Source organism: Cyprinodon tularosa, unplaced genomic scaffold, assembly GCF_016077235.1.
Source record: "Cyprinodon tularosa strain WSP-4 unplaced genomic scaffold, ASM1607723v1 ctg166, whole genome shotgun sequence".
In the NCBI taxonomy this organism is placed as follows: Eukaryota; Metazoa; Chordata; class Actinopteri; order Cyprinodontiformes; family Cyprinodontidae; genus Cyprinodon; species Cyprinodon tularosa.
The window spans coordinates 2769110-2782500 of record NW_024038493.1 but is presented as its reverse complement, the minus strand read 5'-3'; the positions used below and the strand labels follow the sequence as shown (position 1 = coordinate 2782500).

Genomic DNA, 13391 nt, shown 5'->3' with positions numbered 1-13391 from the left:
GAGAAAGAAACATTTATTAGCAAAAAAGAAAGCATCACCAAAGGTGAGGCAACTTGGTTATTTTGGGTTAAGGTGAGCCCATGCTTCCACCACCACACCCATAGGTGCTCTGTCTTTAAAAAACAGTGAAATTGACCTCTGTGGCTCAATTCAAGGTCATAGGTGCAAAACATTATCAAAATGACTGATTTTTCAAAAATCTGTGGATTTTTACATCTAACGAACATCTTGATTGGTGCAGAATAAAACTATCACATTTCCTCAAAAAAAAAAAAAAAAATATATATATATAGTATTTATATACATGCTTCATACATTTTGACTGCTCCAAAATCTTTAAATATTTACTTCTGGTTATAATGCTCGCCACAAAGGGATTCAGCAGTTTAGCAATTGAAATAAGAAAAATACAATCCATAAACTGAAAACTTTTTTCCAATTGTAGCTTTTATAGTATAGATATATAGTACATAGTTGTGGTTGCAGTTTTTCATTAGGTGTGATAACTGAAGATGCATTTATATGTGGAAAAAATAGAGAAATGAAAAATTTATTCAAATAAATATTTTCAATAATCAATTTGCAGTGTCATTTCTGGATTGCGTTTTCTTCAAATGTCCATTAGCAAAATATACTCTTTGCTTGCAACAAGAATGGAACACAATTCCCTCCATACATTTCTGAATGACAGAAAAAAATACATTGTCTCTGCGTGTCTCACCCAGTTTGTTCCTGTTGGACAGCAGGATGGAGGTGCAGTGGAGGACGTGAGGCAGGGCGGCCTGGACCAGCTCCCAGCGGGAGATGCTCTGGATGGCCTCTGACAGCGCTGGTGACAGACCGTGCAGCTTGTTCTCCACCAGCACCCGCTCAAAGGACTGGGAAGGCATCCAGAAACAGAAAAAAAAGAAATCAGGAACTAAAGAAGCCTTTCTTTGACTTTCTGAAGAGGAAATGCCCTTGGGACAGGCAGGAGCTGGAGGAAGGCATATTTATGGATTTGAGCTTAGAGAAGCTCTTATTGTATGGAGTGAATTTTGATCCATCATTGTTCCAAGCAACTAACTAGTTTTGTAAATAGAAAAAAATTGAAAAACAAATACAATACAGAAATAAATACAAAAATTTTGAGAGCAACTTCTCTGTTTTCTCAGATTTTTAAGTAAAAAGGGCTTTTTTTATTTCTGTTTTTCAGATTCAGTTTTACAAATTGCATTTATTCATAATTGCATTTTACAGATACCTTTTTCTTCAACTCTGGGAGTAAAGAACATTAGCAACAACATTGTATTAGTCAATGTGTGTGTCAAGAGGCAGTGTTGGGCTTTGAGGAGAGAGAATATGATCTGTAAAATGCTTTTTTTAAAAGAATGCAATCTGTAAAATTCAACCTGGAAAACAGAAATTATATATAAATAAAAAAAAATTCAAATAAATATATGAAAAACTTTTTTTTGTTTGTTTTTTTAATTGAATAAAAAAAACTAATTATAAAATCTAACTGTCAATATCAGGATACAGTAAAAATCAGTAAAAAATATATATTTTAATGGTGCTCAAAAAAAATTTGAAAGAAAAAAATTCAATCAAAGTTTTATTTCTGAATCGCATGTTTTTTTTTTTTTTTTACTTCCATTTACAACGTGTTCTTTGCAACAATATTGGAACAAAATGCACTCCATACAGCTCCTGGGTATTAGAAAAAAGGGAAATGGAAGATCTAATCTATTAAATGTAAAAATCTCTCAACCTGCAGGTGCATTAAGGCAAAAACAGATTAAAACCAGGAAGAGAGAGACAGAGCATCATGAAATGACTCACCACACAGGAGGCTTCATACTGTTTCCCCAACTTTGGCCGCAGGAAAGCACTGAAATGACATTAAAATGATTGGAAATCAGATTAGACAGAGCAGGGAGGTCTGCTTCTGCTGCCCTACTTTGTTTTGATGCAAATATCTCATCCAGGTGCGGTGCCCTGGATCAAAACATCACCTCCTTTATTGATTAAACAAAAAACACTTTACATCCGAAACCAGGTTCATCCAACCAATGACAAAATAGAAGGAGAAAAGAAACACCTGTTATGTGTGACACTAACCTGGTCTGCCTCCAGAGGAAGGTCTGGATGGGGAATGGTACTCCCTTCCCGCATTCCGGTTCATTTTCATCCAGGCTTTTCCTCTTCACCATTTTCCTCGGATAGGTCCCTGCAGCAGCAGTTCCAGGTGATCCACGCAGACCCTGTTCCTCCCCGCTTCCCTCACGACATGATTGGGTTCACCCTGCGTAAAATGGCTGCAAGTGTCGATCGGCGGCTGGAGAAATTGAGTGGGAGAGAGAGAGAGAGAGGGAGAGCAGACGGACGGGGGAGGAGGAAGAATAAAGGTTGGGGGAGAGAGAGAGAGAGAGAGAGAGAGAGAGAGCGATATGATTTTTTTTTTCAGCACCTCGGTCAGCGCACAGAGGCTGCTGCTAATTTACCGCAGGAATGATGTTTTCACCTTAGTCTGAGTGAGATTTCTTAGAAATGTGCGTCTTTATTCCCATTTTCACAACAATGCATCTGTGAGCATCAACAGGTTGGATGCTGACCTGGAAAAACAACCAACAAGCCTGACTCCTCAATTTGTGGAAGCCACAGTCTAGGAATTATTCTATTCAGTTTATTTCTATAGCGCCAATTCACTTTAAAATTCACCAGATCATACAGTGAAATTGATTCCTAGTTTTCTATCTAAGGAAAAAAACAGTTGATTGCATCGACTTATTGACTCTTCAGCAATCTTTCACACTAAGCATGCTTGTAGCGACAGTGGAGAGGAAAAACTCCCTTTTAACAGGAAGAAACCTCCAGCAGAACCAGGCTCAGTGTGAGCGGCCATCTGCTGAGGCCGACTGGGGTTCAAGGAGACAGAAGCAGAGATACAAAAAGCAGCTGTAAAAGGCGGCCCCGTCCAGTAAACACACAGCCAGGCAGATGAGCTCCGAGCCAGCTCCCATGTCAGAGGATAAAGAGAGCACATCCAGCCAGTCACAGTCAGAGAAACAGGACTACACTGGAAAACAGGCCGACCTCCAACATCTATAAAAAAAAAAAAAAAAAAAGTGTTAATGGCAACAGCACAGCTGATATTTCTCTCCAGGATGGAGTCACAGCCAAACAGGAACAGACCAGATGTAGCTAGTATGAGAAAAGGCAGAGAGAGCAGAACGTTAGAGATTGAACTAACAGATTCTACAGGGTGGAAGAATAGAGATAGAATGAAGCAGAATGATGAAAAAGGGGTCAACATGTCCTCCGGTAGTCTAAGCCTATAGCAGCAGAACTATAGAGATAGCTCAGGGTAACCTGAGCCACTCTAACTATAAGCTTTATCAAAAAGGAAAGTTTTAAGCCTACCCTTTAAAGTTTACAGGGTGTCTGCCTCACAGACTAAAACTGGTAGTTAGTTCCTGTCATGATGGGTTCTTAGAGTTAAGCCCAAAATGCAGAACACACACGGAAAACGGGGTAAAAGTTCAACAGAGTTTATTGGTTCACAAACACACGATAAAGGATTAGATCTGGAACAGGTTCAAAGCTGGTTCACTAAAGTCTTGACTGGGACTGGAGACTGTTGGTTAGCAGAGTTCTGGGAAGCTAAGCGTCTAGCTTCAGGCTTAGCATAGCAGACCTTGATCTGAGCTTCCAGCTCATTGCAGAGAACAACATAGGATTCTTCAGGGTGATTCCACATAGGAACCTTCAGGTTGGCTCACCAGGGCAGATTAGCAGGTTAGCTCTCCTAGAACTTCAGGCTTGAGACTGGTTTCCTGTGATTAGGCTCTCCCAGAGCTTAAGACCAGAGACAGGGTTCCAGTGAGGCAGCTCTTCCTGAGCTTCAGACCAGAGACAGGTTTCATGTGAGGCACAGACAAAGGAGAGATTAGAATCTGATCTCACACTAGAGACAACCAAGATTCAATCTGTAACAGAGGCTCTGGAAGCTAACCAACTAAGATCAACACTACAGCGTGGAAGCAAGGTCTGGCAGGAGCTTATAAAGGGGAGGTCTCCTGATGAGAGGATTAACAACAGGTGTGCAGGAAGACTCCAGCCCTAGGAGACCCACGGCGCACTCTGCTGGAGACAGAGGGTAATCTCCAGATCCCAGCAGTAACTCCAGTCCTAATAGAAAGAAACAAAGAACAAAAGAGGTTCCTCGGCGCCCTCTGGTGGGCAAGCCTGAGGATCCTAACAGTTCCAAAGGAGAGGAGCCTGATAATAAAAGCCTCCAATTCTATTTTTAGAAATTCTAGGAACCACTAGTAAACCTGCAGATTGAGAGCGAAGTGCTCTGTTAGGAACCTAAAGGAACAATCAGATCTCTGATATAAGATGGAGCTTGGCCATTTAAGGCTTTATATGTGAGAAGGAGGATTTTAAATTCTATTCTGGATTTAACAGGAAGCCAATGAAGAGAAGCTATTATATTTCTTTAACTAGGGCAAATATAGAATGTATTTGATTAATGAGGTAACTAATGATTTGTTAAGTTCTATTCAGATGTATTAGTGTCATAAAGCTCAAGCTGGTGTATTGCTTTTATAATTGGGGCAGTTGCCCAAGGCATCAGTAAAAGAGGAGACAGAAGATAAGGAAAAAATGTTTAGAAGCTCTTTCACAACTGTGACTTGGACAAGTTGTTGCGTTAATTTGTAAATGCCTTAATGGTTACTGAGGAGGCGATGCAGTCATTTGATCCACTGTGCTGGAGCAGAGGCAGATACATGCAGCAGATATGTGCAGACCAGGATTAAAGGCTAATGTCTGACATCAAAAGCAAGCTGTTTTTCTATAGTTCTACCCTTAAAAAGGGAGATCATATTTCTTCTCCTTTGGCCTCTCTTCATTGGCTTCCTGTTTAATCCAGATTAGAATTTAAAATCCTCCTTCTCACATATAAAGCCTTAAAGGCACACCGCAAACTTTGTGACCTAAAGAGTGGACACATATGAGTTATTTCAAATAGTTCCTCAGACTTTTCCAAAAAAGTAAAAAAAAACAATCCAATCCACTGGACTTTGTTTCCAAGTTTGAAGACATTTTGTTTCCCATCCAGGAAGCTTTTTTAATTCAGAATGTCAGAAATAACGTTGAATTCGAGGCTTTATAGAGTGGACCAGTCGTTTGGGTTCTTTGTTAGCCTTCAATGCCCCATACTTGGTTATGTCTCTGAAAGGGGGTTTGTTAGAGGGAATTGTTGACCTGTCTAACAGGTGAGGTGTTCTGTTCCTCTGTATGGGGGTTGGGGTTGCGAAGATAGTGGGAAGGAATCAACTCTATCATTGCATTGTAGGTTTTTGAAAGCTGAAATACTAATCCACCCCCTCTGTTTTTATTTCTTAACATAGATGGCTACCTTCATGCCCCTCTCAAACCACCTGTCTTCTTTGTCCAAAATGTGAACATTCTGGTCCTGAAAAAAATGTCCTTTTTTCATAAGGTATCGCCGAGTCTTGTCCCGAGGAGGTTGCTCCTCTGTGTTAGGCCGTGCATATGTGGAGAGGTTGTTAGGTTTCTACAATATAGATAAATATATACATATAATAAAGATCAGAGCATCCCTTACTGCACTGAACTGCAAACACCACTCCACCCATTATGTAGTTAAGTTGTAGAGTAAGTTAATGGAGGTAGGTTGAAGGTTGAAGTCATGTAAAACAGAGCTCAGGGTTTGCAAGATCCGTAATAAAGCTGAGAAAAGGCCTTTTCTCTTTTTAATAATTACCTGATTCAAGGCAAACAACAAAACAAACAAGCAAAAGGAGGATACAGTGTGGTCAGGTAAGTTGGCTAACTTGGCCAGCCAGACTGATACGACATATACATCGCATATCGTTCTGGTAAACGGCTGGTACAGCTTGATTTCCAAAGTGGGAGTACCAACCAGGTAAGTACCAATCAGGTAACTACAAATGTCAGGTAACACACTGTTTTTGTAATTTTATAGTCCATGAAACATGTTAAGCTGTTAAGGAAACTCCAGTGAATGATTTCTGCCAGTTTTACCTAAGAAATCTGAGGACATAAGGTTTATCTCTCTACTACGTTCTTTATTTTCATTGCAACATTGCTCTGTTGTGCTCGCTAACAGAAAAGCGCTACTGCATTATGGGTAATTTTAGCCACTGAGAGTCCTGCACCTGCCGCCTTGTGATTGATCTGGCCAGATCAGGCCAGAGTCAACAACAGTTTACTGGCCAGGCTATACAATGGCATTAACTTGACTAATGTGCACCCTTTGGTTTGTTTTTTCTGAAGAAGCCATTTTTATTATTTTCTTTATTTTATTGAACTTTTTTCAGATGTGTCCCTTTTAGCTGTTATTGCTCTGGGAATTGATGTTCCACAGTTAGCTAATAGCCCAACAGCTTTGCTTTTTATAAGCAGACCAGTATGACTGTTTCCATAAGGTTCTACTTGTTATTTGTATATTAAACTTTATTGAACATTACTTGGGGAGTAAAATCACATACAAAGGAAATGGAAAGGGTAATCAAAAAGGGGGAATAAAAACTAAAGGGAGAGAAGGAGGGAGATAGAGACATGAAATAGTATCTAAAGAGAGAAAACAAATCAAAACAACAAATACAGACAATAGCGTAGATATTCAGTTACTCCCAGAAGTCTGCTTCCATACCTGTATGAGATTAGACGAACAGAAAACGGAGCGCATAAAAGCAAAAAGAAGACAACAGACAACCAAAGACAATTTAAAAAGAAAAAGCTTCAAGAGCAACGGGATCCTTTCTATGTCTGTCGTATTCAGAACCTACTGTGATTACACAATGTTAATCAGGGTGGTATATATCAGTAGCTGCAGCTTAGTATTTAGTATTAATGTGTTTCCTTAAACCCCTGGAAACAAATGCATGAGCATGCTTGTGTACTGCATAAAGGATTAACAAAGCTTCTTCAGGAGGAAAGTATGCTTAATAGCAGGTGTGGGTGGCCCCAAACCAACCCTACAGGGCCCAATATAGAAAAGGAGGCAATGTGAGCCCATTTTTAGAGCTATTACAGAAAACCTATGAGCTGGCACACCTGAGCTCCATCTCATGTGACTTTAATCTACTATTGCTATTTGTGCAAAATCCTTTATTGCATATCCTTATATGTTGGACCTGTTGAAATACATACAAAATGTTTTTACACCATATTTTTTTCCTCAAAATTTATACTAATATTTGGCATGACTCTAAAACAAAAACTTGGTGTGAAGACATTTAAGGAAGCAAATAAGCTGAGAAGCCATCCATGTTTTCCTTCTGGACAAGTAAGTGAGCTAATGCTGTGTTAGCTAACGCTAACCAAAGGTTAACTATAGTGAACATAGAAATTGGCTCACAAAATCTACAGAGTGAGAGCAAGCAAGTGAAAGTGCGCCACTTACTGGCAGGGAGGAGATAAATATTTGTAGCCAATATCAGTAAAGTCATGATTACGAGAAACACGAGTGTAAAAACATAGATGGTTATATATCGCTTATAAAAGAAGTTTATGATCAAATTTAGAAGTGTTCTCATTTGGTTTGCTGTTTTTTTTTTAGAGCTTTTCTTGTTGTTTATAATTTTTTTTACAGGTCTTTGTATTTTCTGTTATTTTACCTGGTTGTATTTCTTTATTTATACAGTATAGTCCTGTTTCTCTGACTGTGACTGGCTGGATGTGCTCTCTTCGTCCTCTGACATGGGAGCTGGCTCAGAGCTCGTCTGCCTGGTTGTGTGTTTCCTGGACGGTGTCGCCTTTTACAGCTGCTTTTTCTATCTCTGCTTCCGTCTCCTTGAACCCCAGTCGGCCTCAGCAGATGGCCGCTCACACTGAGTCTGGTTCTGCTGGAGGTTTCTTCCTGTTCAAAGGGAGTTTTTCCTCTTCACTGTCGCTACAATCATGCATAGTGTGAGGGATTGCATTGGAGTCAATAATTCGATGCAATCAACTGGTTTTCCTTAGAAAACGTTCAGATGACGTGTTGTGAATTGGCGCTTTATAAATAAACTGAATTGAATTTATTTTAAGCTTTCAAGTTATTGTAATGTTAACTTTTAGTTAGTCCTGTGCTTATAGTCTGGGTTAAACTGTGTCCTTGTGGTTCTGCTTAGTTCTGTTTATGCCTTGTCGCACCAATCAGCTCCATCAAATAGGACATAGGGACAACTTTTCATCATTCTGCTTCATTCTATCTCTATTCTCCAGCTCTGCAGAAATTGTTAGATCAATCTCTAACGTTATGCTCTCTGCTATTTCTCATAGTAGCTTCATCTGGTCTGTTCCTGTTTGGCTGTGACTCCATCCTGGAGAGAAATATCAGCTGTGCTGCTGCCATCAACACCTGTGGAGCTGGTTTACAGCTTCCTTTTCTATCTGCTTCTTTTCTCCTTTTTTATACAGTATTTTCTTGTCTGCTTCTGACTCCTTGAGCCCCAGTCGGCCTCGGCAGGTTCTGTCGGGGGTTTCCTCCTGAGTTTTTCCTCTCCACTGTCGCTACAAGCATGCTTAGTGTGAGGGATTGCATCCGAGTCAATGAGTCGATGAAATCAACTGGTTTTCATTAGATAGAAAACTTTGAATAAAGGATGTGGTTAAACTGTGTTGTGGATTGGGGCTATAGAAATAAGCTGAATTGAATAAAGTTTATTTAGTTATTAAAAAGTGTTTTTTCATCATTAGTAGACTATCATCAATGATTTGCACATAAAAAGTAAGCCCTGTGATAGGTAAAATTATATTTTATTTCTCTTTGGGATTTGTAAGTATTTTTGAATGAAATTTAACTTGTATTATGTTAAACTCAGAGGTTTCAAAAGTATTTGCATGTATTACTCAGGTATAAATCATACTGTTTAAAAACACAAATCAGTCTCAACCTAAGCTTTTTACTGAAGTAAACCTTTAAAACTCCTTAAAGTAAAAGTAATTCTGGATAATAATATCCGAATACTTAATTTTCTTAGTTTTATAATGGCAAAGGTGTCAAATTCAACTTTAAATCCTTAAAAAACTATTTATTTCAGTACGTAGAAAACAACAAGTTGGTGCATTACCAAGTCTAACCACAAAGAAATTAACTGGATGAAACGAGTTGTTTGATGGCCTTTATTTTTATAACAGCTGATAACAAAAATGAGTTTAAATGAAACAAAACTAATGAGTCCCTTGTTAAAAGTTAATGAGTAGAAAGTAGAGATAATTGCAAAAAAATGTAAGGAGCAGAGGTAAAAATGGTCTAAAAAAATAATTACTCCAATTAAGTATTGATAGCCAGAATTATTGCTTAAGGTAACAAAGTATTTGTTACTTTGTTACTTGACACCTCTGCTTAAACTTGTATAATATAATGATTTATAATAATATAATTTGTAGCAAAACAAAATATCTAATAGAAAAAGATGGTGTCTATCTAGTCTGACTGAGTTTGAGCTTTTTAAAGAATGTATATAATGTATGTGAAACAAAAATCCAAAAGATTTATGACTATGAATGCTTCTGCATGAAACTAAATTCATAAAAGAGTAGCCAATTGGGAAACAGCTAGCAGTTTGGGATTTTAGAAACGATAAGATAAACAACAAAACAATTTAAATGTATTTAAAGAAAAGAAAAATTATGTTCCACAGAAAAATAATTAGTTCCATAAGGACTCACAAAAACAAAAACAAATTACTTGTCCTTTTCCATCTATGTGTAGAGCAATCAAACATTTTTATTGAATACATCCCAACGACTCAAGTAAATCTGTTTTTATTTTCTTTATTTATGCCGTCATCATCTTGTCGAAGAATTTGTCATCAGTACATCTCAAACATCGGAAATAGTGCACATACATCTACAGTTCTTTAAATACACTTACACAAGCAAAGAAGGAAAGGGGGAGAGGAAGCATTGGGTAACACTGGCGGAGGGACGAGGAGGGGGCTTCTGACAAAAAGGGTTTCATAAAGGTAACGTAAAATATGCTAAAAGAGCTTAATTTTAATAAAAAAAAAAACAAAAAAACTCTAACTTCCATTCCTTTGAATTTCAGCTTCCAGCAACAATCGACACAGAAGTTATCCTCCCCCCCCATTAGGAATGTTTTCATGTAAAGCTTCATACTTCACACTTAACTTCAACAAACTGGGTTTTTTTTACCCATCCAAACACGTTGTACCACCCAGTCTATTAGAAAAATAACCAAAAAAAGATTGCAAGGTTTCATCAGGCCTCGCTTTGATTTCATCCGGGCCATTTTACTCTCGCACTGAAACGTTTTAAGATATCAGCAAATAGCAAATATTTATTTTTTTGCCATGCCAGCACAACAGTATTATGAGATCTTGAAAAACTACAGCGCAAATATAAAAATTAACGTAAACAGGCAGCTTTTAAGGAAAAAAAAAAAACTACCAGAAAGCTAGCCGTTCATTGCTCAACATTTTACACAACGGCCGTGGTTATAAAGGCCGATAAGACAGAGCAGCCACGGGGGCGGGAGTACAAAACCTTAACACTACAGTAACATTCACGTAAAAAAGTAAATGCAGCAGAAAAGAAAACATTAAAATCCCGACACACGGACAAACGTACGGACAAACCGATGTCACGTTTCAGCAGACATGCCCATTTGTCAGCCATTCTTTTGCGTTTTTCCCTCAAGTTTCACACACATCTGTATCCTTTAAGACAACGTTAATCAAAGATGGGGGATCAGGAGTCAAGAAGTTGCAGTATCTCTATGCCCCGCCACTAAAGTAGTTCAGCAGTGGGTCAGAACAAATACATGACATAGAGATCACTTCTTGACTCCAGATGCCCCTTCTCTTTACAATTATCTAGTAGCATTAAATCGCATTCAGTACCGTATAAATTCAGGAGTTGTGGTCTTCCAAACTCATCATACAATCGTAAAAAACGCTTTCCAAACAATCGCAGCCACTTCGGCCAATCGAATCCGAAACAGAAACGTCTATATCTGTGTGGTGGAATGAACCAAGAGGTTTCCCTTTTTTTTTTTCTTCAAAGACCAGAGAATTCAGTCTTTAAAATCTGAACGGATGAACAACACAGCCGATTAGTTACATCTGCTGAGGTTATGTGCATTGGGGTCATGTTGCGTGGAATGAGCCAAACTGGATGTTGGGGGAGGGCGACAATGGTGAGCAGGATGGACTAATGGCGCAGATTTGTTCTGAGGGACGTCCAAAAAGCTCATAAACCCTGTTTGGCTAGGGCGGCGGTGACGTCCTGTGCCAGAGTGGACAGCTGGGGAGACTCCATTATGTTGATGCTGCCGCTGGAGGACAGGCGAGGGGAGGTGCCTCCCCTCTCAATCCCAGGGGAGTGGGTGACGATGATTTCTGCGCCATGGTCCACGCGAGCTTTGGCGGTTTCCCGGAAGTTAAGTTTGTGGCTTTCGATCTGTTGGGTCAAAAGGAAAAATGCGTCATTTCATCCGTCTACCTTTAACGTATCAGCTGTCCTCTTCCTGAAGTCCTTCAGTCTTCATCTTGAATTTATCAATAATCTTTACCTCCTTCCTACAAGAGAGTAGGGAAGTACCTTTCATCACCTTCACCATGTCATTTATCCCTCAACCAAAACTGACTCATTTATAATCTTTACTACTTCTTTTTCCCTCATAATTTATCTCATACCTTCTTCTTTCCTTTCTTATCTCTCTATCACATCTTAGCCTTCATCCCTCTTTACTTCCTGATGTATTCCTTATCCTATTCAAACCAAATACGCCAAAAAGTCGTGGAACGCATCATTGTGTGAGAATAGTTGTGTGCACTGAAGACAGAAGCACGTTGAAAGCTTTTTTGACACTTGATGCAATGGAGAGTGCGGCTTTGCTTGATTTATTGGGACGAGTGGGAAAAAGGTGTTTTAAAATGCTTTTAACCTTTTAACATCCATCTTATTTTGGGTATTCCTCGCCTATTTTGCATACCCAAATGGAAAAGCAAATAACTTAGGAACTGTAAGCCCAAATTACATGTACAATGCATTATTTGAAAGCTAACACCCTTTAGTTTCCTAATATATAAATTAAAATTGGGTGACTAGAACACCGACCAACCTGCATCAGTTAAAAAATGACATATAGTAGTTTTTTTTATTCTCGAAATTATAGGTCTTTTTTGAGAAAAAGCAGGTTTTATTGTAATATATTTATTCTACGTCAGCCACAAATGCAGATAAAATCATACCTCTAGCTATAACAGTTCCAGAGCTGTGGAGCTTTGGAACTTTAGTATCAGCTTGGAGCTGCGTGCAATGGCTCCACCTGCTGGTAAAAATTTTACCGGTGGAATTTTTATGTATTCTGAATTATTACCCGCACTTTAGTTCCACCGGGTCGCCGGCGACCCAGTGGGTTTTAAGAGGTTATTAAACAAGAAAGTATACCTCACAATGTCGTCCATGCTAGTTTGTCAGGACTATGATCCTGCGTTTGAATATTCTGTTGCAGTTTTTCTGAGCGAAAGAGCTCTGCATACCGGTGGGCAGTAGCCACTGATCTCTATTTATTCACTGGACTGCTGATAGGCCGTTGTTAGTACACAAGGCTGTGTAGTCGCCAGCCACCATATTAGTACTCCCTAATTAGACCGGTCGGAATGAAACTAATACGTGCCCTACAGCATCGAACAACGATGATGTTCTCATTTTCAGGGGGCCAAAGACTTTTAAAACAAAGATAAATTCATCACTTTGACACAGACTTGCTGTTTTATAGCATCAGTAGGTTACTGTAATTTATGGTAAAAAAAAATAGGCAAATCACATTGCATATTCAGTATGAAAGCTATGAAGTCTATAAATCATGTAATATAACATATTATACTGATTCATCACAAGGAAATGTGTGCATAATAATACTGTACCTGTTATTAAGAATATTACACACACCCACACTATCTGGTGAAGTGCAAAAACGGCTCAATTGGTGATATACATGTATATACATGTACATATATTTTTTATGGTATTTACATTAAAAGCATTTTTATTGTCCAACTCCGTCAAAGTGGGGAGTACCAAGATGGCGGCAGGTGACTTCAGTTTTTTTGGGTCCATCAGCAATACATATAAATAGAGATCAGTGACAGTTGGCCTGGAAAACCCCAGTGACAGCTGTCTCTAATCCAGTCAGGCACTTGGGGATTTCCTGCTTCTAGAATACAGAAGGAATAAAAGCGTTTTTTGTTTTTCCGCCAACATGTGGTAAAAACTGAAATAAACCATAATATAAAATCAAATATTTAACGCTGGCAATTTTAGACTTTTTAAGTTAATGTATGTTTTAAGACTCGGTTATTTTTGACGCATATGTTCTGGACAGACAATTCCTCTTGTACCCT

The 13391-nt window shown here is 38.7% G+C and overlaps 2 protein-coding genes across 20 annotated transcripts in view; both read right to left on the bottom strand.

Annotated features, from left to right (window-relative positions):
- LOC119780808 (protein unc-80 homolog) overlaps positions 1–2323 on the bottom strand; it is a 98581-nt gene extending 96258 nt beyond the window's left edge. For 9 of the 10 annotated variants that reach the window (XM_038280995.1, XM_038280996.1, XM_038280997.1 and 6 more), the window contains exons 1-3: positions 2101–2323; positions 1822–1870; positions 722–878 (exon numbers count right to left, since the gene is read on the bottom strand). In XM_038280995.1, the coding sequence (XP_038136923.1) occupies positions 722–878; positions 1822–1870; positions 2101–2192 (298 nt within the window). In that variant the 5' untranslated portion in view covers positions 2193–2323. The remainder of the gene's footprint in view (positions 1–721; positions 879–1821; positions 1871–2100) is intronic. The other variant, XM_038281001.1, reaches the window with a different exon arrangement.
- An 8001-nt stretch (positions 2324–10324) lies between these two features.
- LOC119780807 (microtubule-associated protein tau-like) overlaps positions 10325–13391 on the bottom strand; it is an 86386-nt gene continuing 83319 nt past the window's right edge. For all 10 annotated transcript variants that reach the window (XM_038280984.1, XM_038280987.1, XM_038280986.1 and 7 more), the window contains one exon: positions 10325–11442. In XM_038280984.1, the coding sequence (XP_038136912.1) occupies positions 11233–11442 (210 nt within the window). In that variant the 3' untranslated portion in view covers positions 10325–11232. The remainder of the gene's footprint in view (positions 11443–13391) is intronic.